The 27661-nt window shown below is 38.5% G+C and overlaps 1 protein-coding gene across 1 annotated transcript in view; it reads right to left on the minus strand.

Annotated features, from left to right (window-relative positions):
• Window positions 1-2522: 2522 nt before the first annotated feature.
• LDAH (lipid droplet associated hydrolase) overlaps window positions 2523-27661 on the minus strand; it is a 121123-nt gene continuing 95984 nt past the window's right edge. Inside the window, exons 6-7 of the mRNA XM_062573179.1 lie at window positions 18352-18434; window positions 2523-5473 (exon numbers count right to left, since the gene is read on the minus strand). Coding sequence (XP_062429163.1) covers window positions 5282-5473; window positions 18352-18434 — 275 coding nt within the window. The 3' untranslated portion in view covers window positions 2523-5281. The remainder of the gene's footprint in view (window positions 5474-18351; window positions 18435-27661) is intronic.

Consider the following 27661-nt stretch of genomic DNA (forward strand, 5'->3'; position numbering starts at 1 on the left):
GTAAGCTAGGTCTACCGTGCTTGGAGCACTAGTTTTCCCCTTGGCTCTGATCCAAACTCCAGTGAAGTTAATTTTAATGCACACTTCAACTTCAGGAGGTTTTGGATCAGGCTTTAGCATCCCATAGAGACTTACCTGAAGTGTCTCACATAACATCCTATGCACCTATCTGTAACACAGTACATTTCAGAAGATGCCTGAGGGGGATCACTGGGACAGGTGTTAGCAGTGAGGCTCAGCTGCAGTCCCCAAGTATTATGGTGCAACAATCCCAGCTCATTTTCAGTAACATGGGCATGTTACATGGGCATGTTTTCATTACTACAAAAGCTTATATCCTCATTATCAGGAAGTGCTAGTTCCACATCCTCCTACATTGGACTGTCCTGTTTTGGTACAAGCCAGTAGAGGTATAAGGATTAAAAAAAAAAGCCCTCCTATTTTGCAGGTAATACCACATTTTTTGTACTAAAACTCTTTGCTCAGGTCTGCTATGACTACAGCTAAGAGATCAGATTTTCAAAATCCCATCTCTATTGTCCGATTCTCATTTAATCACCTGGATCCCTCTAAGCCAGTGTGCAATCCTATTGACTTCCTTGAGACTGCACTGGGGCTGTAATAGGAGTAAAACAGTCCATTTCACCCTGGATGCTTAAAATTTTGATTTTTTGTGGGTGAAAACATAGGTTCTTCACTAATGAACACTAGTGGCTTTCCATACCCCTTGCATGAAGACAGCAGATGATGTTAACACTTCAAAACATGCTTATTCTGTAAACTATTTCTTTTTCTATCATGTTAGATTGCAACAGTGGGACCTTTAACAAATTTTAAGGGTGCCTGCTAGGGAAAAGGGGTAGCTGGGTACTGGCATTGGGAAAGCCTGTTTCTCTCAATTCAAAGCCATCTGGTCTTCATATGCAGGTATTTCTCTTAATAAATGAAGCACAGTGTATTTTAGAGCTTGGGGGCTTTAAAGTGAGCTGATCAAGATGTTCATAAATAGGGAAAATGAAGGGCACTGATGACAAAAGATCTGTAAGCATCTGACTTGCAAACACTACACTCAAGAGCGAATTAGATAGTTTAAAGAACATTCTGCATCATATTAGCTTCTGCAAACTGGTTGAAAAAAACCACAACACAATTACTTTCCTGTGCGTGTGTTCCTGCAATATGTGGAATGGAAAAACCTAGTCCATTTACAATCAGCTTAAACCCTTGAAAACAGTCTCTAATTAAGTCTCTCCTCTCCCGTCCCATCTGAGCGCACGTGTTGTCCTGTTTCGTAACTTCTGCGTGATGCTACTGAGAGCAGTGATCACTTCTGGCAGCTGGACTGTGCTATTACTGCTGCATCTCGCTTTTACTAAAGCCCCATCAGCTGTTCCAGAAATATATGCTGTTTTAATAGTTTCTGGTTGCTCACAAACTCTCTCTGGATTCTTATTTGATAAATATGCCAAAAAAGAGCAAAGAGCCTCAGGAACTTACTGTCATTGAGGGGCTGAGTGTGACCTGTGACACAGAGTAAAATAGCATTCTCCTGGGCCTACCACATTTATCCAAATTCAGTAATACTTGGAACAACTTTTTAATATTAATGATAACACTTCGTCTCTTGTTTAAAGTCTTTGCTGGCAGCTAACTAGACCAAAGAAAGGGAGGGGGAAGGATGAATGTATAAACTGATTTTCTGCAAAATAAATAGGTAAATGACCTCAACTGCAGAGCGCAGATTATCTGCTGTGGCTCATGCACGTAATCTGTCTCCTACGACTCAAGAAATCGTTGTTTAGCTTGAAGTCCAACTTCAAACTTTCCACCATAAACACACGACAAGTACTTATCAAACCTCCTCTAAAGACAAACCTTACTCATCTACAAGCTCTATAGCTCATTCAAAGCAGCGAGCACTTAGCTGGAGAGAGCAAAAGGAAACACTGATTATTTTGGAGTGGCTCAGGATAAAAATGCTTATGTGAGTTAGACGCCTATATCCCACTGACTTTTTCTGAACTTAGTAACGTATGTGAAATTTGGGTCTTAGCAGGTGGTTTTGAAAATTTTGCAGGTCCCAAGTAAAGAAGAAGGCGAATTCAGACTAAAGTTGCCAAAATAAAGCATCAAATTACATTTTACAATAAATGCTTTTATTTTTGTTATTGTATTTGTGCACTTTTCATAAAAGGTATTGATTTAGCAAAACACTTGAGCATGAGCCAAAGTCTCATTGAAGCTAGCAGGAATACTTACTTGCATGGTGAGAATTAAGCACAAATGTGAATGACAGAGATCAGGTGCTACTGCATACAGTCAAGTCATTTGCAGTAAGTTTCTCAAGAACTTTAAAACAGCAAGATTACACTGTGTTTTATGGTAAATTGATATGTTTGGACCATAAGCACTCTTGACACTCTTTGCCTTGGGTCATGGTTAACACCACTGGCTTCAGAGAAGCCAGATTTTCACCACACGAGATCTGCTTCTCTTAGGAAATATAGTTGTGAAAACGAGACTTTTTCTTTTTTTCTTTCTTTTTTTTTTTTTTTTTTTGGCAATGATTAGAGCAGCAAATTTTCAGGTATTAGACTTATGGTAATAGCTTCTAGAAGGAAGGAGGCAATTGAATCACCATATTTTTGATAACTTTAGAGAAATTTTGTTTTAAGAAAATCGAAAGGCATTATCCTGCAGTAGATCTGGTCACTGCTGACAAGATCTAATCTCAGTTTAGGTCTTAATGCAGTTGGTAGGATTTATTATAATGGATTAACATTTGTATAAAAGGAATACACAAGTCAAGTATTGCTAAATTAATTTCTTATAAGAAGTATACGAATAATATACTGTAAACAACTGCTTTTCATAAGTATTTCAGTTTCCAGCTTTTATAGTTGCCTGTCATCTTTGGTTAATGCAAGATTTTTTCTGTTGTCAGAAAATCCGCTCTAACAGCTGAACTTCTACAGACTGATTCCATCTCGAATATCTGATCCCATAAACTTCAAAGAACAAATGATTTATTCAATTGTATCAATGTGTAAACCACAACAACCAACCGAACTGTGTTTTTATGCATTGTTAACACACACGTGCATATGTGTTTATATATATCTAAATATATATATATATATCTAAATATGTATATATATATATATATATATATATATATATATGTATGTACACACACACATGTATGCATCATCCCCTTACTCTGTCACAGGGAGTACATAGCCCAACAGATGAGTTGAGCATCTGCCCCAAAAGAACACACACCTTAACTGCGTATCAACACCTGGGGGCTGTTTGAACACACACAGACACACACATACAACTGTGGGTTTCGAAAGTGAGTGCAACAATTGTTTTGATCACTGTTGAATGTGGAGCTGTAGAAAAAAAAGGAAGTTTCCATGGCTCTCCAGTACAAAATCAGTTCGTTGCAGAGGCACAGTCCCTTTGCTTTCAACATATCTGGCTCCTCCCTATGCTGTAGCAACAGGGGTCTCAACATTTCTGCCTCAAGCATCATTCTCTGTTTCTTTATATGGCAGTATAATCTGAAAATTCACTGGCTGGTCTCAAAAGGTAAACTAGTTTATGGTGCAAAAAAGGTCACTTAAACCCCCTGGCTGTCTACAGGTTTGAAAACTAGTCCAAAAATGTGCAGAAACTGAATTCTATTACAAATTGCTGTAAATATCAGGGAAAGATTAAAGGGGGATTTAGAGAGAAGTGGAAGGTGTGTATATAATCTTGTAAGCAAGTGAGGAAACAATTACTTATTCAGTCTTTCTGCATCACAGAGAACTTTCTTGAGTATCATTCTCAGTAGTATCTCAACTGTTAATAAAGTGTCTAATGCATCAGCTAAATTCATCTGCTTGCTAGGACAAAACTGCCCCTGACTATGTTACATAGCATTTTGTTTATTTATAAATGTCTCCACTGGGAGACTATTTCACAGGTTCATGGCTGGAAAGCTTTTCCTGATTACACTTGGCTCTGTTCCCCTTACTTACATTGTTTTTATTTCTAGCTTTAGGCTATAAGTTCTTGTGTTATCACAACTGGTAGGATTTTTGTTTGCTGTTTTTTGCTATCTAGAAAGGAGAGGGATGAACAACTGTGAGGAGCAGCATACTTGTTAGCAATGTGCAACAGCAAGATTCTAAACATTATCATTTCATGCAATTTCATGGGTGCAACCATGGAAGAAGTAATAGCCACTTATTTATAATAGAGTTATCTAACTTGTGACTTGGCATAAAATTTCATACTTCAGTCCTTACAAGAAACTGAAATTTATGCAGGTATCAAAACTGGTTTAATTCTTCAAAGCTGCTGAGCAAACAGTGTTCCCCTAGGCTTCATCTGGAGAATCTGGGCTCAGTGCTAGGGCACTTACAGGTAGTTAAATATGGATTCTGCTACCAATTTTAACCTTTTGATATTGGCACTTTTGACCGGGGCTCTTTACCTTCTCTACAGTGAATCTGAAAATGAAACACTTGACCATGTTCTAGACATGCGCTCCAATGTATTCCACAGCTGAGTAGCCACACTTACCTTACACTATGTTTGCTATGCTGTGGAGTCCTGGCAGTGCCCTGAACTCCTGAGACTTGGAGAAACTGCATACTTCATGTTCACCTTTCCTTTGTAAAAAGCCTGAACTCAGTCTGAACTCCCATTGTCTCCAAAACCCATCTGACCTGTAGCTGACAATGTCAGGGTCGTCCTGGGGCCTTGGGCTGTTGTGGCTGTCCATTACTCATGTGACAGGGCTACCTGGACAGATGACACAGGAGGAGAGGTAAGGCCTTTCACAGCAGACCAGGATCCATTTCCACAGTGGGATTTTATCCATATCATATAGAGTAGCCTGATACTCTCTCTAAGGCAAATCAGTTGGGCTGCACCAAAACAATCCCTTCAGCAGGTAAGTAAGTGATGTGGTAGTAACTTAACTCAGGTGCACTTGTAGCCAGTGAATCTATCAATCATCAGTGTTGTCTAGAGTGCTACATCAATGCTTCATACTTTGCCAAGTCCTGCAGAGTCCTGAAGACACAGCATGCAGGTACATGACCATTAAATTGATAAAACTATACTTTGGACCAGCCAGTCTCTCTTTAACTTTCTCTAAAACATCTTGGTAGAAAACAAGCTATAATCTATAATCAACAGATAAAAGTAGGACAGACTCTCTCACAAAAAAGTACACGTTCACAAAATAATTACATCATTTTCTTGCTAATCACTGAATCATTGTTTATAATTTGGTCAGATCATCTCGTAACCAGTCTGTAATCATGGAAGCCATCTCCTTGCTGGCATCCAGCACAAAGGCATGGCGGAGCCCTTTCTCACAAAGTCGAATGTCCCCATCTGGAAAATCCATTTTGATCTCATCGTAGTAGTGTTGTGGACACCAGCTGTCTCCAGTTCCATAGTAAAAAATCAGCTAGAAATCAAAGCATAGAAAATTGTTAATTTGAAAGGCTGCTGATGAAGCAATCAACATCCAAACAGCACTGAATTCTTTGGAGATAAATGATGCTTCATGACCCAACATACACCACAAGGAACAGCAAGTTGGTAGTTCTGGGTTGTTTCCAAGTCTGCAGTTATGGTAAAGTTTATTAAACGCTCTATTACTTAGTGTTCTCAGCTGTAAAACAGTGGAGCACAATAAGGGCCTATCTCTGTAAACACAGATCTGCTGATGAAAAGCCCAACTGTCTTAAGTCATGTATTATTATGGAACAAAACACCTGGTTGTCCATGGAGTCCACCCCTCCCTAGGCAGGCTGTTGTGTTCTCACTAGCTATTCCTTGTGTTTTCTATGTTAGCTCTCTAACTATTTAATCAAATAACAAAATTACCAGTTAACCTGATGCTATGTTCCAGCTGATAGACTAACCATTATGCTGCTTTTTTTCTGGTTATGAACTAAAAGAAGGTTCCTCTGCATTTGTGAACAGCTCTGTTTAACTGGTATTTGTTAGGTGTAACCTCAAAACACTTGTCTGGTTGGCGCCTTAGATGGAGGAATACTATTTTCTTAAGCTCTGTGTTAGATGCAAACTAGAGCTGAATCACTCAACTTTTTCAGAAAAAATGGCAGTTTCAGTCATTCTCAAAAGCAAAGCTTATTTTGCTTGGAGAATTTTACCTTTGCAAAGTTTGTGCTGAACCTGTAGAGCACAGGAACCTGCTGGAGATGAATGAGCAATTTTCTTCTGGGTTGTAATGTGGAACTAAAATTCTACCATAGTCCTTTTCTCATACCTTGTCCTGAGTCCTGTTCAAAGACATACATGAAGGAGATGCTACAGGACCTGCTAAACACAAAAGTCCCAAGTTCCAGGCTAATGTCAATGAAATTACTTTTCCCCCTGTTAGGGACAATGAATCTCTCTCTTTCCTGAATCATCATTCTATCCCATTTTCATCTCAAATTTGTGTGCCGCAGCTATATTTTTAAGTTTTCATAATGTAATTCAAGGGAGGATGGCTGTCTGGGAGAAAGCTAAAACCTACAGATTTAAAACTATACAAGAATAAGATTAACAATGAAGATTCTTTATACTAAAATGTTTGAATGCAGGTACCAAAAGGATTGCTCAACATATGACACACACAGAGCTTGGTCTAGTTCCATTACACTCATTTGTTTCATATTTCATTTCTGAACTTCAGTGCATAATTGAGCAACACTAACATAAATTAGGAGACAAGAAGTTCTTCTTTCATCACAAAAGTCTTCGATTCTGTTCATTTTTGTAGCCATGTGAGATATAAATAAATGCACCCTACTCATCCACTGGGGTAGAGGTGGGCTAAGAGCCCAGACTGCATTTCACAAAATGTTACAAATTTCTGTCTTTTCTCTTACTGAAGCACGCCCAAATCTTGGATATTATTTGAATATTGACTGTATCTAAAATGTAACATCTCAGTTGGACATAAACTAACCCAAGTTATACATCTAAGCATATGTTCACAAAAAATAAACTAATCTGTGTGAACAAACATTATTGTTTGGTTATCACTAATTAATTGCTGGAAACAAGTTATTTAGTTCCCTTTACCAGAAATATTCTTTTGATTTTGCCTTAGATTGTGACTATAAATAAATCACAGGATGCCACATTATCAAAAATTGTTCAACAAAGTCAATGTAATATGGCTAGCTGCATTTAGGTCATTTGAAATCCAAACATTTGACAGCATTATGTTTAAGTCTGGGCTCAGTTACCAAGAGATACAAAATACGGAGAAAAGAAAAGAACAAAGAAAAGAAATTGGAGCAACTCTAGCTTAATGGAGTAGTCCCTTAATGTCCTTTGAGTGATTAGATACTTTGGTAGACTAGTCCTAGAATCTCATCCAATGACCATTTAGAAAAAGATGAAAAGTTATTTACATGTAAAAAAGGTGGATAAAATACTTGGCTTGGTTTGCATGAACTGCGGAATGGGCTATTCTCCAGGTAGGACTGTAAACCTGAGAACTCATGGATTTGGAAATGTCTAAAGAAAAGACTTATGAGCATTTTTAACTTGCCTCTGGTGTATCTGCATGATGGTGTAATCTTTCATTACATGATCCAAAGGATCCTTGACTCATTCAAGGTCATCAAAAATGACCTTTGATGAGCTGCTATTTGGGATGTTTATCTGTTTTTAAAATTTTTGTGTGGTCTGATGGTTTATTTACTATGTTTCATAGTTTACAGACAGAATTTTCTTGGGCATTCCTCTGGCATGCACTATACTATGGTATTGGTATGGCCAATACTACAGTATTTGAATGCTCATGTTTCTTCATTTATTTTTGCAACACCTTACTGGCCATTTTTAACCTCTATTTCGCATGTGGGAAGCAGTGAGATTGACATCAGACTATATTAATTTGAATGTGTAGTCTGAAACATACAGGAACTGATTTTCCAGTGTGCATACCATTTTACAGGATTATACAGCATTTACTATGTTTAAAGTATAGCACCCATGAACTTCATTTGTGGGCACTCGAAAACACTGGGTATCTCTCTGGAAAGGAGATTTCAAGGTCTCAAGTCAGGTACTCAGAAATTTGAGAACCTACAAATGGTGGTATTTTTAAAAAAACATAAATGATTTCACCGACAGTTCGTTCTTGGAAGATTCAGGCACCTTAACCATGAAGCTATCTATTCCTTTCATATAGTCCCCTGTTCGTTTCACCATGCATTTTACAGCTGGTGCCACAAATGAGGTGGGAGTTCTGCAGACTGCTCTCTCCTTCATTACACAATTCTTTTTAGTAATGAAAGGGGCAAATATTTTTTGAAGAAAGGAAAAGCGATGTTTAATGAAAGCCCATGTCTTAATGCATACATAATGAGGCAGAATTAAGGTTGGCACTCCCTGACTTTGAAATGTTTGACAATGCAATACTAACTGGCTTTAGTAGAGCCTTTGTATATAATCTGCTAGAATTCAAACAGGTGAACTGAAAAAACAGATATTTTACATGTGGAATCTAAATGTGCTGGCAGCAGTACTGGCACTTCTCGATGTGCTGCTTTAGGCCTCTGTCCCTTGAGGAAATGATGTAATTGAAAGAAGTAGCACTGTGAGTCTCTAGATGGACCAGAGGAACATGGGACTCCTTCCCACTGGGTGTCACACAGGGTTTCTCTAACATAGCAGTCAGTGATTTCGCTTGGATCCAGTTTGTGCTTTTGAAGCAAATCTCTCACCTGTCCTCACCTACCATACTTTGATTCATATTTTAGAGTAGTTCCACAGTGCATGAACTGAACTCCATCTGCTGAAACTAAGTCAAAAGATGTTCTCCAGTATGCCACCTAATGAGCTCGAATCCTTCAGTGCATGGGACCAGACATCTCTAGGGTGAAGTAACAATCCTGAGGTGCCTATGTTACATTAGGTCCTCAAAACCTTCTTTTATGCTCTACAGATTCCCTTCTACTGTGTTGCTCCTGTTTTTAACATAAACATAGCCAAAGATACCTGCTGAGAACAAAGGACTAGTAAGGCTTTGGAAAGTTAGGTTCTATTCCAAGCAGAAAAGGGCAATGTATTTACCAACTACAGGTTGTGTTGTCCAGTCTTTAGTCCAGGCTTTCCAAGTATGACTTTTTCTGTCTTGTTCCATGCAGCCTTTCTAGTCTCAGGACTGCTGAGGTCCTGGGACCTCAGGACCCGCTTTGACTCATTGTTGCAGATCTGTCCTCCTTACATGGTCTGTTCCAATTTTCACAATTTCAACTTCTTATTCCAGTCCCAAATTCGAGTCCAAATTTTAGTCTTCTAGTCTCTTCAATCCATTTAAGTCACAATCCCATCCTTTATTTATTTATTTATTTATATTTTTTGTCTAGTAATACTCTGCTTTTTTAATCAGTCTAAATCCTCTATTTCCAGCCTTACTCCTCAATTTTGTCTCAAACCACCAGTTGCTCTTAGTCTCAGGGTGGGAATTCAGTTCAAGATAAAAGTATTTAAACGCAGGTAACTATATTGTGGTGTTTACATGTGTACAAGGTATCTAAATTCCATCACAGACAGAGAAGAGTTACTGAGTAGAGTCAGCAGTGCTTAGAAAGCTATAGAGCTGAAACAGCAGGTGTCTACCATAAAATGGGTGAAATAGCACTCCAGGTTCCACTGAGGGCTGAACTCAGTTGTCTAAGTGAAGGTACCTAGCACCATTTGAGATGCTTTAGGTATCCAAGACATCTGCACGAGACATGCAGGCATGACACAGCTTTTACAAGAGACCCGTTTCCTTCTGGAAGAGCAGCTGGAGGCCAGATGGGGGTATTGCACAGTGCCCAAAATGATACCAGATGTCTTTGTTTAAGGCAACTGAATTCCAGCTCGACTTCTTTACTAGATTTCTACTGACTATAATTGGGGTCGTCTTTCACACCTACCACAACTCCAGATTCCTACATGTAAACTTGTTAAGGCTTGATTCAGGTGCTCGCACACCAGTATCTCAGCCACTTTAAGATGGGTAAGGTAGGGCAACCCGTTCAGCCTCTAGCTGCTGCAGAAAGCTCCTGTGTCATATATGCCATTTTTTTCCTGAGTATCTCAAATTCACCATTTCAGATAGCGCTAATTGCCTACTTTTTGGCCATACGACCTTCTGTTTTCTTCCCATTTCCTCTTCCTCATTTCCCTAGCCATTCAGTAGTTCCCTCAATACTAGCGCTGCACATATCTTCTTCGCAATGGAACGAATAACTTCCTTCCCCAAGCCAAGAATTTTTAGCATGAGAAAACAATCTATTTTTCTCTGGGCCTTTTGTACTGAATTAAAAAAGTAAATAATGAATATAGGGAGACATTTATGTGTCATATGTATAATTAAAGTTTTGGTACATTATAACCAACTAATTAAGGACAGTCTTAGAACAGGAAGTGCTTGGGAATTTTATTTGCTACTGCAGTTATTTTGTCTGCTTATTCTGTGTGCAGAAGTTGGTCTGTGCATTATACGTGTTATATGTGTGTATGCCTGCAAATCTAAAGCTTAAGTATACATATTTCTTAATCAGAAACTGCCAAAAAAATCAGAATTCTTTTGAAAATGCTTCCCTATTAATGGACTGTGCTATAAAATCTAAAAGCAGAATAACAATTAGGGTGGAAATTTTCAGTGATCCAGATGGTGGTAAAGTGCCTATGAAAACTGACAGATACTTAAGTCACGTTTTTGGCATTAAGTCTTCTTTGAATGACAAAATATCCATATTCTTTGCCTACGCCGAACACAGCCAAGAAATGTACAGATGTTAGGACGCTATCTATTCTACTAGTACATTAAGAGATGATTCATTTTAAACATATTTAAACAAAAATATTTATCCAGAATCCAAACGTTTTCATCTTCATTTTAACATTGGTAGCTTGCTATTGCAGCCCATACACAGACATAATTAACGAACCATGTGTGACCAGAGGCACATGGAATCTTCATTAAGAGTAGGAAACACTGGCATTCACTATATGATTTGCATGGATCTGTAAAGTACATATTTTCCTGTGGACTGTGCATGGCTGTAAAGACATCCTGAGTCAGCAAAACCACAGCACCAGCAATGAAAAACTGCTGCCAACTTAAGCATTCAAAAATGAAGAGTCAGGTCCCCAAAATAATGAGACTGGCTTAAAAATAATCAGATTTACAAGACAGTAAATAGAAAGTTCTTTTAATTTGCCTTCCGGCTCGAAGTTTTTAAGATGTGCATTTTTTAACTTTGCAGCCATGAGAGTGAGATTATTTTTTATTCTTTTGTGATAATGAAAGCTGAGACTTCCAGGTACTCCTGACTCAAAAGGAAAACATCTACTCCGACTGGGCATGGCACAGACTCTATATGATCCTAACTGTGATATCCTGTTTGTTATGAGCGACTAAAATTCTCAGTCTTTCAGGATCTGACTAAGGGGCAGAGTAGAGGTGATATGGGTTATCTTTACTGTCCCTTTCAACACTATCTTTTAAACAGCTACACAAGTCCCAAGTTTCAAACGGTTTTAAAATAACAACAATATTCTCATAAGCTGTTTTACAATTAAATTGCTCAAACGTATTTTCAGCCTTAGCTTCTCTAAAATAAAGCACAACCCGGAGCGCAGCACTGTCAGCTTGTGTACCATGTAATATGGTATGTGTATTCAGACACTGCACAATGATGGCAGCTGCTGTGTAAACAGCAGAAGAATCTGAGATTCGTATCAACAGGATGTTTACATTTTAAAGAGTTTCTAAGAAAATAATAAAGATTTCCTGCAGTTGACTCTACTGGCACTTGTTTTAGTATGTATGACAGTTCACAGAAATATAAATTATAGAGAGATTTCTTTTATGCCTCTTCTTTGGCTGTCATAGGTCAACACTGAAAAACAAAGCTGGAAAGTTAAAAAATATTAATTGAGTTTCCTCTATCTCTCTGGAATTTGGTACATGTTATAACAACTTCAGGATCTTATTACTCAGGCAGGCACCACTCCAGCTGATGGCAGAGAGTGAAGGATTGATCTTTGAGGATATAAACTGATGGCACATGTGCAACAGCAAGCAAGTTTGTACCAGTGTCCTTGCTGAAATACTTGTATCAGAAACACTGCAGAAACACTGGCTTTTCTCATTATTTCTCCCACATGCGTCCACTGGACGAGACAGTGCTGCTCTGTGGGTGAGATCTCTCAACAGTCCACAGTAACTAGCAAATAGTTTCTTTTGCTCTTGGATGAAAACTGGTTTAAAATGCATTAGCCCAGAATTAGTTTTAGTTTCACTCAAGATTTACAAAAAAATGACTTAACTTCTCTGGAATTATGAAAGTGCCTCCACCTTTCCCTGCCAAAAGAATAGTATAAATGACACGGGAGCAGATTGGTGTGGGACACACTTTGTTTTTGGACTTGTTTCAGTTGTGCTTTGGCTTTACTAATCAGTTCCTGGGAATAATTCAGCGCTGGCTTTGCCCTACGAAGCCCTACATGGTTTGGGATCTGCCTCTCGGAGACACCATCTCTCTCCCCTCGCGACGCTGCCGTGGCTGAGAGCAGCCAGTTCGATGGTAAGGGCTCTGGAACTTACTTCTCGGCTTGTTTTACCAGAACTGGGATTTCTCAACCTTCAGGGCACAGCACAAAGCCAAACTTTTTTCTGTTGGGCCATTTTGAGAGAAGGCAGTTGACAATCTGGGGCTTATAATGCAATTTCTAAATGTTAATCTGTAGGGGTTGTAGTAAAGGTGCAATGGGCTGCTCAAGTATTTGTGAGTTTTTTTTTTTTTTTTTAACATGAGGAACATGACTTGTTTTGTTAAACCAACACAAATAATAAACAAACCCAGCTCCACCGTCAGGCAAGGGAGTAGAGAAATATCTTGCTTTTAGTGAAATTAAGATATAAATGCTAAAAACACAGCTAGATGGAGGGGCTACTTTGAGCATGATTCAAAATGTGTTAGCCCTCTCCCTGGTATCATGTATGGTGTCTTATGAAGGAGTCCAAGCGCAGCCTCTCCATGTCCTCGCCTCCATCAGTGTTAACTGGAAATGGAGTGAACAGAGGTAGGGAGAAGGGATTCCTTTCAACTTTGCTTCAGTTGGCCATGTGCATAATTTCTGCCAGGAGCGCTGCTGACAGCCCTGCACGTAGACCACAGAGACTGAACAAGGCCACTTTTATTTCCACTTTCTCACTGACAACAGAGGGTCAAACTCAATGCAAGGTAAAAAGCTGCTTTCAAAAGAGATGCACAAGATTTACTAACCTATCAGGGAGGCTAACCTATTTATATTATCTATGTTACTTTAAAAGAGTTAAAACTATTTTGAGGGTATATAGTTAGAAGTGTCAGCAACATGAGCCTGTGTAAATACCAAAATAAAAACAGACAGACCTGAAACCACTATTTAAGAGATTCTATTATTTACTGCAAATAATATTGCCTTCTGAAAACGCGTCTGACACCCTCTGCCCCCGTGGAGCTTCATCTAAGTGAATCGTGCAGCTCACTCCTGCAACAACCGGGCTGGCGTCTGCCCAGAGAGGGCAAGTCTGCTCACTTCAGGGCCTCGAGCTGTGCCGCAGAGCGCGGGAAGGGAAGAGCACAGCTTAGCGTCTCCCTCGGTAATCCCGGGATAGGTGATTAAGGGACAGGAAGAGCTGCATGCTAACTACCTTCCAAAGCATTCTTTAGAACGGTACGCAAATATTGCTCTCTTTGCTTGTTTTGAGCGGCATGCATCTTCTGTCCTCCAGAAAATCCTGGCAATGCATGCAACTGCTTCTTGAGGGGAGTACCACACAGCACGAACCACGGCAACGGGAGCTCCTTACAACTGCACGATGGGTGAAATATCACAGGAAAGTCTACAGGGTTCACCGGACCCTTCTGAGCGCTCACTGGGATCCTTTTCCACTGAGGAGAGAAACTGCTGATGCCTGATGAGGTATTCTGGGTGCTTCCAAGAGAAGATTGTTTTTTTTGCGGTTAAATGACACATGCACCAAAATCCCCAAGCACTTGTGTAACTTCCCTAACTTCAACTCTGCACCTCCAGGGAGCGCAGGCCAAAAAGGATGTGAGGCCAGCCAAAAAAGAGGTGTTCTTGGCTCAAGAGAGCACTTTGCACCTATTCAGAAAGAGTGTTTGGAAGGTTTTTCACAAATGTAGGCAACTAACTCACTCTGGCTGCGGGCAGACGAAGCATCTGTAACATTCTTTTAACTACACTGTCTTCCGATCACGCTCCTCTCATCAGGAATAATTACTAAGCCCCTGTGGATGTCTACAAATACTGGCAAAAAATACTAGGCAACATCAAAACAGCTGTTTCAGAGGTCAAAAGAGTTCTTGATTTCTCTTTTTTTTTTAAAAAAAATTCTTTATTAAAGGTAAGTTTTAAAAAGAAAAACCTAGCACTTCATTTTCTGTGAAAAAAACATTCACTTCACAATTTTTACTCTATATCTCTTGGTACCATTGTTTATTTGATGCTATGAGACAACACATTTTCTATGGTATTACTGCCTAGATATAAAATCACCTTGCTTTAAATTCTAAATTCATCATTGAAATAAGCAGGAAGTGGTAAACATGTAGTTCATTTATACAATTTTTGAAAGAGAATTTCTTCTTCACCCAACCATCACCCAGCCAAAGATGTAAGCCACCTGCAATAAAGAGCTCTTCAATCTAAAAGCAACTAGTTTCATGTATCCATTAAGCTTCCAGTATGTATTTTTTGGTTAAAAACCACCTTTCTTGGATAACAGATATTCTTCACCTTTGTATCTTTACTTCAGATATTTCCTATCACTTTCCTTACACAAGCAATGTATCTGCCACACCAGATCACTGGCAAAACTATATTGAAGAACCATATACATTTTTTCGTTGTTTCCACATGCTAACCAAAAGAGTAATAATTTTCAGTCTTTGGAAGAGATGATTTATGGTCTTAAGAAATTATGAGGACCTACGGAGAGTTCACTGCAAAACTGATCCAAGCCTTGCCATGGGAGCTTTCCCATTGATTTGGATGGGCTTTGGAGCAGATTCTACACTTAAAAATAGGACTACTGTGTATTATACCTGAAGCAATGAACAAAATACTTTGCAACAAACATAAAATCCAAGAGATTGTTTTTCTTATAAAACTTCCATTGTAAAATCCCTGGTTTTAGCCCTTAATGCAACTGTCTTTTGATCACAACAGGATTACAATTTTACTTGCTAGAAAAAGAATCAGTAAAGCAATGAATGTGGCATGACACAGACTTAAAAAATGTTAAATACTGTGGGAGCTGCCATATGGAAATACCACTATCCATCATGAGCATTCTAGTGAAAGTCTGACACAGCCATTTTCTTTCTTTTTTATTTTTATTCTATTTGTCTATGATACTTAATGCTGATCCATCTTTTATGAATACTGAATAACACCCACTTCCTTTTGTGCAAGAACCACAATAAACTTCCTCTAGTACAGTAATATCTTTGCCTCCAGTATCTGTTCGGAAAGGGAGTTGGTGTTATTACAGTTAAAGAACATAGCTCAGCTGGCTTGGACATAATCAGCTAACGATAATTAACCATCATGAGCTGAGTAAGTCTTATATCAATATCCCCTACCTTCTTTATTTTGATTTTATGATTTATCACAACTCTCTGTGTTATTACAGTAAGGAGCCTACATTCATATACAGCTTGGTATAGATGAATAGCTTTAGTGTCCTTATCTTAAATGCTCTGTTATATATTATTTTGTCAGAAGATTCCATTTTCTTCATATAGTTCCATTGCTATTTAATGTGCACCACTTCTGTATGTAAAAGGCCAAAAGTGAAAAACCTCAGTTAATTATCCAAATTATATTCCAGCCCCCATTCTTTCAAGATAAATCTGAGCAATTAGCATTGTTACATTAAGAATCTGGGATCTGAAGATCAAAATTATATTTGTCCCTAAATATAGTTAAACCTGGATGTGGAAAAATTGGAATAATTTACTGTCTCTTCTTCCTTCTTTTCAGATCACAGAATGCAAATATGATCCAGAAATAACTTTTCTATTCCACAGCAGCTGGCAAGGTCAGGTGTTAAGATTGGCTTTTAGCATATGATCACAGTGACTACTAAACAGTCTAAATTTTTTGAAGTGATAGCTTGCCAGTTCTATAGCAACTTGGACTACAGTTCCTGTTTTTATAAACTTCCAACCTTTATAGGTTAAGGGCATTTTTATTGCCGATGCACTTCAAATTTAACATAATGCCAACTGAAAAAAATTTCCTTAATTCTTACATTCCCAGAAATTACTAGAAGAATGAAAAAAGAGAAGCATTTAACTTCACTTTTCTATCTGCTTTTTCTTCAGTTAGCCAACTGCTTATAAACTCGTTTCAGCTTTTGGGTTTTTTTTGAGTACGTTTGCCACTTTAGAAGTATGAGGACATAGAAGAATCAATAAAACAAAGTTAACACATGTTCAAAAAAGTCCCTTGCGCCAAGGCCAAGCTTAGACTGACAGAGTCAAGAAAAGCACAGATGAAGCAGACTAAGACACCTGCAACCTCTTACAACTGGCTATTTGCCTTAATTCAGTGGAAGAAATAAGCATGTCTGTAACCTGAAGCATCGGAGTAGTCTTTCTGAAATCACTGGAGCTATACCTAATAACCAGCATTATTGTCCTGATCCAGTGAAGCATTTATGCTTAACTTTAGGCGCATGGGCTTGTGATTAAAAGTAAAATTTCCAAAAGCACCTGAAGTCCTGATCCTGCAAACTGTTACTCCACTTCAGTGCCCTGATTAATCACATAGTAAACTGCAGTCCTGCACTCAGCATCAGGGCCCCAAGGGCACTACCAGGACTTACTGGTCCTCCTGAGGTCCTCCTTGGGGCCTCTCCCACCCCTGCCCAAGCTGAAGCCGCCATTTCAGCCCCCCTGAGCTATGCTGCTGAAGCATGTCTCCAGCCTTGTCTCCTAGGTGGACTTCAGACCTACACTGTAGGCATTTGTCTCCTGGATGGACTCTTCGTTGTAGGTTGCCTCCTATCATGTCTTTGGCTGTGTCTGCCGGATGGACTTTGGACCCACATAGTCCAAAAAGCAAGTTTTATTTAAGATAAGAAGAAGATCCACCTTTCATTTTCTTTGCTGAGATTCCTCCTTAAGCAGAGGAGAACTCTGAATGCTCTGCAAAAAGAATGTTAAAAAACTATGCATGCCTAGTGCTGTGTAGTGCTCATGTTTGTTATTTTAATTCTTTTTTAAAAATACGAACTGAAATACGCTTTTACGATTTAAAGTTGTAACTTATAATAGCCAAACAACTGAGTAACTGCTAAAATACAGGCAAGTAGCACCAAGCCCACACCATGAACTGCCTATAGTGAGGGCTTTTTAATTTTTTTTAATCCCTCACAAACTAGGTACATCTGAATGTACCTTTAGAAGTGCAAAGCAGGCAAATGGGTTAAGTAAAAATAAACTCATTTTCAGCCAAAAGAATGAATGATTTATTTAGTGAACTTTGTTCTGTATCTATTTAAGAGACACAAAGTAATCTTACAGAGATCTAGGACCTCTGTCCTAGAAAATTCAATTCTCTGAGGAAAATCTCTGCCAGTGTAAAGTGCTGGAATCATTCTCCCAGTAAAAAGACAGGGCTAATACAAAGAATGGAGGGAAGGGAGAAAACACAGCAGAATCATACAAGTTATACTTACTATTTATTCACACAGAGGCTACATCAACAGTAGTATATTAAATGTGATTATTTTCTGGCTTTTAGGACATATGGAATAGTCCGACCACATCCATATTATTCAATTTTCTCAGCCTCTGAAATGGAGTGACGACATCAAAGCTTCCAGTTAGGAATGGTTCAAGGCCTGTGCCAACTCTGGAACTGTGGCTGAGAATTGATTGGGAAAATGCTAGTTGGTCCTCACCAAAACTGTACCAGAATCTGCTCCAACAATAAACCCGTGCAGGCAATCAAGCCCAGGGTTGGAGGAAGGTCCCTGGAACTGTTTAGTTCACCAGTACAGCAGTAGCCACAATCTCCTAGGAGGGTTTTCTATACCTTTATCTTATACTAGGATCTAATCATTTTGCTGATTCTTCTCTATTATGTTTTGATGCCATGGAAAAATCAGGCTGGCAGATTAATTGATGTCAGGGTGAAAATATCCTGGATCAGATTCCACCCTCAGTCACAGAGCTAACAGTATTTTCCTCCATGTAACTGGGCTTCCCATGAAAACGCCAAAGATTAAATAGTTACCTTCTTTAAATTTTGCTTTATGGTTGTACTGTCTCTCTCCACAACCTTCATCATTTCTTGGCTTGCCATATACAAGATATTTGCTGCAAAAAAGAAAACATGCAAAAATGTAAAAACACAGCAAATATTTTACAACCTTTATGGACCCAATCTTGCAAACAGGTAATTCAATTACAGTACTCATCATCTTGACAATCCCATTGAAAAGAATCCCAGTGGCAGAAATGGCAGAATTTATCTCACTTAATTTAATCATCAAAAAATCAGACAAACTAAATCAAGTCACCCATGCTCCTTACATAGTTAACAGAAAGAGAAAGACACCTGTGGAACATGATTTTATCTGTCTGTCTTGCACACCTTTGAATCAGGCCCTGGTGTTGCCTCTCTCCCCTGTCTACAGAAGAAACTTTGATGATTACCTTACACCACATATTTTTAGAATGGCATATATTTTTAAAATGGGCTCTGAAGTACATGCGTTCATTAAAAGATATAATCAATCATTAAATTATTACTGGCATTTTAGTATGAAAATGTTTCAAGTTTTGAACCTGATAAATAATAAAAAAAGATGGCAAATACAAATCATTAAGACCTGCAGTCCTGCATAACTGATGACACTTCCCAAGCAGAATTGGAAACCAGTTGTCTTACCTTGCTGGAATGCAATGTATTACAGATGGTTCAGTACATGAGTTGGTCTGAACACTAACCTCTCAGAAACATAAATGACTGAGTCCAACAACTGGACACTTAATTAAAATCAGTCTGATTTTATGAGGTTTTGAGATCTGGCAGCTGCCATATATATTAGGTAGCAGTGGGAACTAAGCACTTTTGAAAAGGAGGTCAGTTTACCTTGATGCCTAAAAATTCATAGATTTAGCTATTTTGACCCAGAGGAATCATACTGTGTCCATCTAGCCTGACTTCTGTTACAACAAAATCTATGGAGGCTTAGCCAGAACTCAGTCCATAACTTGGGCTTGAACTAGCTTACACCTATTAGGTTGTAAGTTCTACTGCTCTACTGCTCGAATGATGCCCACATATGTTCAACTGCAGAATGAAGAGCTGTGAGACGATAATCAGTGTTGCACTGAGACCACAGGTAATGAGAAGTCCTTCAGCAGGTGTTTGCAGGCTTAGCCAGTTTTACTAGGGGCCATCCATTCCTGACCTCAGTGCTTTGCTGAAGAAACATGCACATCCCAAGAATAAGCTATTCCTTTGCCCTTTTTCCTGACCAGTCATCTCATCGTGCGAATAAGATGACTACGCCTCTCCTGTCATTAGAATCTGAAACCTCTATGCCTGTTGAATCACACAAATATTCATAACCTGGGAATGAAGGACAACATTCTGTGCCTCCTTTCTCATGAATCTGAAAAATCAGCAGAGACCATTTGCTTAAATCATTTAAATTTCCAGGTCCTAGACTCCCTGAAATATTCTAAAATACTGATTCCTCTCCTGAAAAACAAGAAAAGATTGATGGACTTTGTCAATTTTTAAATTTGAACCAATGAAGTTTTGCACACAAAGAGTTAACAATAGTGTTGGACCTGCTATTGCTAAAGAGATGAGAGTAATACATTCTCACAATGTGTGATAGAGGAGGAAATGGCAATCACATAGGTCTTTGGTGGTGATCAAAACATGAAGTTGGATAAATTCCAGCAATGCTCAAAGGAAACAGAACGTCACTGGAGAGATGAGTGATGGTTCCAGAGAGCAAATGTTAAAAGACAAAACCAGTGCTCTCAAGTGAAAAAAATCCTAGAAAGTAGTATCTACTTCTGAGTCAGTCAAAGAAGATGCAATTCTGTTAGTCATACACCTGCTGAGCTCTGTCTTTTTCAATTAAACATCAAATACAGCTAGTGTAAGGTTCTTCCTTTCCTAGACAAGAAGAAAGGGTTGCAGATGTGACACTATTTGGACAATTCAGCCAATCCTGCAAAAATCTGCCGGTCTGATCGTATTCTACTGGACCAAAGGGCCTGTGTGCAGTTTCGTATGTATCATCTAGCAGGTCATCTAATCCTGTGTGGCAGATGGTGCATCCAGCAAAGGTCTGTCCATCTATGGCATTGCTGAGATCAAGTCCTCAAGCTGATCTTTTCCTCAGTTCAGCTCCAGACACTACTCATATATGAAGAGTACAAATCTTAGGAAGACTATACCTTTCAAGACTGTTTAGGAAAGTGTAAATGAGAGGCATGAAAGATAATCAAGAGTTCTGTACTTATTTCATCAGTTTCAGATCCATTCCTGTTTCTAATGCGAAAAGGATGACTTTCACGCTCAAAAATGCCACCTGTAAATGAAACTATCTGGCTGTCAAAAGCACTGCTCAGTGTCAGACTGGAGAACAGTCTTGGCTACCCTCAGTAGAAAGACCTTAGTGCTGGTCTTTCCGGTGACAGATTTAGTCTACTCTGGCTAGAGAAGACTCCACAAAGCACTAAGTGCAAGCGCCTGGGTTTGGTACGGCACCTGCAGCAACACCACTTGTACCCCTAAACCCATTACAGGTGGACTGTAGCATGCCAGGTCCCTTAATTTCCAGTCCAAAATGAGGTTATGGTTAGCCAGGTACAGTGGATAGTGGTCCTGCAGTCAGCAGAGCTTTTGCCATTACCTTCCAGCAACAGCAGGCAGATGACAGACAGAGATGAAAATACTGCTGGCCCTCAGTGAAGAACCTGACACATATCTGTTTATTCAGTTTTACTGTGATTCTGTGTGCAGCTCTCTGTTTTCAGTTCAATCATGGAGCAAAAATGGGACTATGGGCAAAATGAGCAGAAGTTGTCGTGTGCTCGCCTTTTCCCACCTCAGTAGTTCCTCTGTCTTATCTTACGTTCTTGGTCGCTTCTAGTCATAGTTTGGAGTTGTTGGTGTGTTTTTTGTCAAAATAAGAAATGAAGTGGAATTCACAGACTTAGTAAACTTAGATTAGTTACAAAACCCCTAAAAGTAAAAGTATAAGAAGGCAATAACAAAGCTACTTTAAAAGGTCTCTGTGTACTGTGCAAGAAAGGGAATCAGGAAGGCAGGATTAAGCTAAACCGGATGAATGGCAAGGTTCAAGAATCTGTTTCAACCAAACAGAAATCCTTCAAATTTTGGAAACATGATCCTAGGGAAGCCTATAAACAGGAACTTAAACTTCAGCAGGCGTTAAGTAAGAGGAAATTGCAAAGAGCAATAGCAAGTTTCCAAGAACAAACATTAAAAGATTTAAAAATAAACAACAAAATATTCTTTATGTTTATGAGAAGCAAGAGGCCTGCAATAGACTTGGTGAGTCTAACAGACAACCACAGGCTAAGGGACTAGCTAAAGAAGGTAATTACATTGTTTGGAAGCCAAATGATTTTCCCTTTTTTTTTGCATCCACCCTTCTTGTTCAAAACATTTAGGAGGTTTCTATCCTCTGCATTCTTTTTCTGGTAATACAAACATTTGATCTTCTGATAGTAAGGTATCAAGTAGTGGTAATGCTGAAGCATAAAGAATATACTAGAGATCAGGGCAAAAAGGTACATTTAAGAGTTTTAAAGAACCTTAAATACAGAATAGTTAAGTTGATAACAGTGTCATCACATAAGAACCACCCCTGCCAGAGGCTTGAAGAGTAGGAAATATTGTCTAATCGGTATTGACTTTACAAAGGAAAAGAACATTTTACCAATCTGTTATTTATAGTTGTAAAATGAAAGGAAAGGATTGTAATGGATTAAGGACTGGTCTGGAAGCAAAGAAAATAGATTAGCGTCAGGTTAGATTAGTTGGTTTTCCTCATAGCAAGGAATAACATCTAGATTCATCATTCATATTTTTTGAGTGGGAAGTGGTTATTACCGAAACCTGTGAATAGTCACCGAACACACTCAGCGATTCTGTCATTTCTGAGGTGAGTTAAAGCATCTCCTAACATGACTCTCTTTTCACTGATGATACAGGGAGCTCTTAGACTTTAAGTAGCCCAACTTGAATTATGTCCCTAAACTGAAATGGGATGAATCCTGGCCTGAGATTCGAGCCCAGCTTCATATGAAAGTCATGGGTTATTTATTTCTTAATGATCCAGTCAAAGTGTGAGGAGTTAATTAGCAACATTTGCATGACACAGTGCTGGTCAGTTAGTAGGACCAGGCAGTGAGAAATGTGAGAAATACCAAAAGTAGAGAGGTTAAAATCAATGCACTAGCAAATGAAATTCAGATTCAAGAAATGGTAAGCAACGTACAAAAATTTAAATTAAATCAAAATTAAAAACTTCTTTTCTTTCATAAGCTTCAAAATCAATGCAGTGAAGTGATTCAGAAATGCAGAACCCCCTAAGCTAGCTGTTGGCCATATGCATATTCAGTGAAAAATACAATCAAATCGGGTATTATGCTGCATAAAGAACAGGAGGGTGTTAATAAAAAATTCTGAAATGCTGTTATATAAATCACATAATACGACAAGATCTGAAGTACTGTATATATTAACAGTCCCAACCTCTGTGGGATATTGCAAAACTGAGAATGGTGTAAAAGTAATCCAAGAAGTAGAATTAAAGATCTTTTGTTATCATCATGTTTTATGATATTTTATGATACACTGTTTGTGTGTCTTAGAGCACAGTACATTAAAATGCAAAACAATAAAAGGAAGTACTTTTAAAATGTCATATGCAATTAACTATGAACTTTACTGCCACAGGAAACTGATAAGCATACATACTTGCTGTGTGGACATTCACATCTAAGCGCGTTGTCCTAAGCTCCCCTAATAGTAGAAATAATTAATATCATTATCTTAGGGCAAATACCTGTGAAGGCCAGATAATTTATACTTCCACCAATCCTTCCTCAGAAGTACTATTTGCTCAGTTCTCTACCATTCTTGCTTGGTTTCCTCTGGATACTTCCAGCGGCTTCTGGACTGGAAGAAGTCCAGTGATATTTCTTGATTTTTACTGACACAGTATTTCAGCTTATACTACAGGGCGGCTCTCTCTTCAATGCTAGAGCTCCTTCAGCCACATGCCCCTTTTTATAGTTACCAAAACCTTATCTGTCGCTTTACAACACAACATTTAAACCCATACGAGCTTGTGATCCACTAAATTCCCAGAAACTTTTTCTGCAGTGCTGCTACTTAACCAGTTATTTACCATCCTGTATTTAATCAATTTAATGAGCAGAACAACATGGCTCTTTCAGGAATGATGGCATTCTGCTCACCCTGCCTGTCCCCCCTCAACCACGTCTCTATTTTGTGAAGGCCATTTTGAATTCTGATCCTGTCCCTCTACAGCATATTTACAGCATATTCTAGTATGGTATTATCTGTAAACTCGTAAACACACACTGTATTCCATCAGCCACATCCATAACAAAACTATTGAATGGTAAAGGAATGAAGATAAGACTGTTACAAAACCCCACTCGCAATCTCTTTCCAGTTTCAAAAATCTCCCTGAATCCCATTTTCCAAACAGTCACAAATGTCTTCAACAGTAATTTCAAGTATGTCATATTCCCCAACCTTTGCTATAAGAATATTATGGGATACAGTGCAAGAATCTTTTTTAAAGCCCAGAAATCCCAAGTCTATGTCTTCACTTTAATGCACATTACATTGTAAAATGTTCAATGGATGTGGAAAGCTATACTGAAAGAGATACCATTATAGACCAGGAACCATGATTTGCTCCTCTCTTGTTGCTATGGTTTGTCAAACTGGGCTTCTTCAGAAAAGATATTTTTCTCAAAAGCTAAGTCACAAGTTCAGGGAGAAATCCTTCTGCAATTTTCTAATGCTATACTCTGGTAACCTTGGCATTTTTTGAATATTTAGTTCTTTCCTTTTCAAAAAAACGTTGTTCTGTTTCCGTATTTCATGAATACTGAGCTGCTTTTTCAAATAAAGTAACTTGGAAAAATTTGCTCCTTTTTTGTGCATAATTAGAGGGGCTGCTTTCAATGGGCTCCCAGGGATCACTGCTCTGAACATGTCAGCAGCTCTGAAAATCAGGCTGCAAACTGGGCAACGAGAAGCTGAGACGTTCAAAATGAACGGCCACTGAAATCTTTTATCAGGCGAGGCAGAGGAAGTCTGTCCTGTGAGATTACATTGGCAGTGCTTGTTACCTGGTGTTACAGCCTCTGGGAGGGCTTCAAACAAGTACTAATGCTTACTTCAGCTGAAAGCCTCTAGAAAAGGTCCCAGAATTGTTATTGAGAACACTACAACCTGGAAAAGTGTTCACTAGTGGATTGTCGTGATTTCAGGTACAATATAAAATGCAGCACAGGGCCCACTTATTTAACGTCATGAATGATGTAGCAACCTCATCAAAATCACAGCGCGCAAAATAAAGGATGTCCAGGAGCCTGCAGGAGCCCCAGCGCGAACAAGCAAGCTCCCATCTGAGGCCGTACAGAAGTTGTATCGCAGCTGTGACCTTGGCGTTCATGTCAAAATTAGGAGTGAGGAGGGAATACCTAGCTTCAGTATGTTAGACATTCACCACTATATCTCACTGATCAGTGAAGAGAGAAATTTAGGGGTCTTAGTAAAGGCAAAGTAAGACTGAAGTTAGTATTCTTAAAAATTATTACATGTGAAAGATAAAACTGAATGTGGGATGAAAGGTCAGGAGGCTTGGAGTTTTTCTGAACTATCACTGAATTCCCCTGAGACATGGTGGAAATTACAAAATCTGTATGTCTCAGTTTCCTCATTTTAAAAGCATCCTTCAGGCTGCTCTAACAATGACACAGTTTTTGTAGATCGTTTTAAAAATACTTGAAGTGGAAAGCATTGTTTAAATATAACTATTAATTAATACTTGAAAAATACATTTAACAATAATTAAATTTACAGAGCCCAATAAGTTTACTATAACCCTTTAGAATTAGCCATTATTGGCCAATTTACAGGCCAATGCACTTAGAAGTTGCATTTTACAGTAAGCAAATAGCAAAATCTTCCAAGTTATCCTGTGAAGAATACATCAGAAACAGACCTAAGGGCTTCACTGCAGATATCCAAATTCAGAGCTCTTCTTTGTGAGAAAACTGTATTTGTTATACTTAAAATATTACTTCAAGTTGGCTTAGTGAAGCCAATGCAAAAGGCTGCGAGGACACAATCCTGAACACACATTCATTTCTGAGTATCATCTGCTGCCTCTTTGCTTTTAATAGCAACTTAAAGTGACAATGTTAAATATTTGAAGGATCAGAACCTTGTTGTAATTTGACCTAACTTATATCTTCAATCAATCTATAACTGTTATTTGGTTCAGCTGAAGTAAGCTGATCTTATCACAAAATAAAGGCATGTAAATCAATGTTTGTATAAGCTTTATTGGAAGTTGCTCAACTGACACTTTTTGTCTGCTGAAAGCAAGACAGTTCCATCTCCTTTCTGACGGAGGAATTTAACCAGTGTTAAATCGTGAAAACATTCAGCACTTAGCAAATCCCAGCAAAGCACTACCACGATGAGATTTATAAATAAGACGAACACCAAATATATGGGTTCCTTTGGTAACTTGGATATTCAGATCCCTAAACGAGAACTAAGTTCTCACGAAAATGAAAATTAGCACTTCAGAATCCTCTTCTGAAACCAACACAATGAACTGACACCGCTTTACTCAGCACAGTTTAAAATACCAAGACCATGGCTGAATCCTAAATCCTGGCTTACGGAGGTTTCATTCAGGAAGATATCTCCAGCCACGGAGGATATGGAAACTCCAATCTTTTGCTGAAGATACTTGAGAAGAAAAGAAAAAAGTTCACTTTTTTTCTCGCTCTCTGCCTGCATGGCCAAAGCCCTCTACCTCTAAGTCCTGGATTCCAGCCTCAGAGAGAGGATCTCAAAGATTTTAGAAACTCTAGTCTTGAATCAGTTTAGGATTACAACGGGAGGAAAATACAGCAGATCTTCAGCTTTTCTTGCCATAATTTTTGCTTATTCTGTTTTTGTTAATCTAGTTTAAAAGTTCAAAGCCATTTTTAGCTGGCCTGGGTCAGTAGAAAGCACAGAAACTGAAGCACACATCATCAGTCTTTGCAGGATGAGGGCCTCTGTAAATACTCCTTAGTATTTCATGGGGCTTTTTCGCACAGAAACTACGAAAAAATTCTAACCTAAGGAAAAGCACTTCTCAAAAAAAACCCAAAACATTAAATGTGGTTGCAAACCTACAGAAACTGGACAAGCTAATTAGAGACAACTGCAGAACCCCATATCATTTTTAATACATTTTATTTCATTCCAAATTGCTGATAACTCTCATAACTCATAATCAGCTTACTAGAATTTCATCATGAGAAAGATATATTGTTAATTATATAATTATCCTAAATAGTAGTTTAAAAGTGAAAATGAAGTTTTAACACAGAAATACCACTTTATCATGCTTTTAACAGATAATTACCTTCTTAAAATATCCTAACTTTTTACATGCATATTTACGTACATTGTTCCACAGAGTAACCTGAAAATGGAGGCCCTCATTTATTCCCAGGTCAGGTTTATGAAATTAACTGCCAACTTAGTTTCTCCCTATGATCCTGCCAATGACCTTTCTCCTGCCCTGGTAGGATCATTCCCCCTCCATGGATTAAAGGTGATTAAGGATCAGTGTCAGTTTAGTCTCATACATTTGCTAAGCGGAGACGACAAACTGTGCCAAAATGCATTTGATTTATTTGTGGTGGTTTTGTGATAGAGGAACCCTGATTGGGCTCATATCAAGGATCCAAAAAAGAAAAGACTGCTTTATATCATTGGTAGCTCTTTAACCCAAAGTGTCACAGCAAAGACTTAATATCCTTCAGCTAAATTATTAGTTTTCACAAACAATAATGACTGAAATCAATCAAGCTTTTCAGCACTTAGGGTTACTTAACCACCGATTCAATTAGCCAGTTGTTTGACGAATACCTGTGTCTACCGAGCTGAATTTCAAACATACTGAAGTGCCCACAAAGAAGCTGAGCAAATAAAATATGAAATAGAAGATTTCCTCTTTTTGAAGAAACTCATGCCTAGCAGCATTATTATTACTTTTTAAAGATTTTAGAACTAAATCCTGAACTGATGGGCTGTCAGCTGACTCTACAGATATCAACAGATCTATGTTGGCACTTGGAAAGCTGTGCTAATTTCAGGGAACAAACATGACTCTAACTCAAGACAGCTAAACTTTCTCTTTATAATTGATCCTTGAAGCAATACAGAGATTTCCTGTACTTGGGCTGAAATATGTGCTTTTCTTAAAGTCTTT

This window comes from Rhea pennata, chromosome 3 (assembly GCF_028389875.1).
Source record: "Rhea pennata isolate bPtePen1 chromosome 3, bPtePen1.pri, whole genome shotgun sequence".
Lineage (NCBI taxonomy): Eukaryota > Metazoa > Chordata > Aves > Rheiformes > Rheidae > Rhea > Rhea pennata.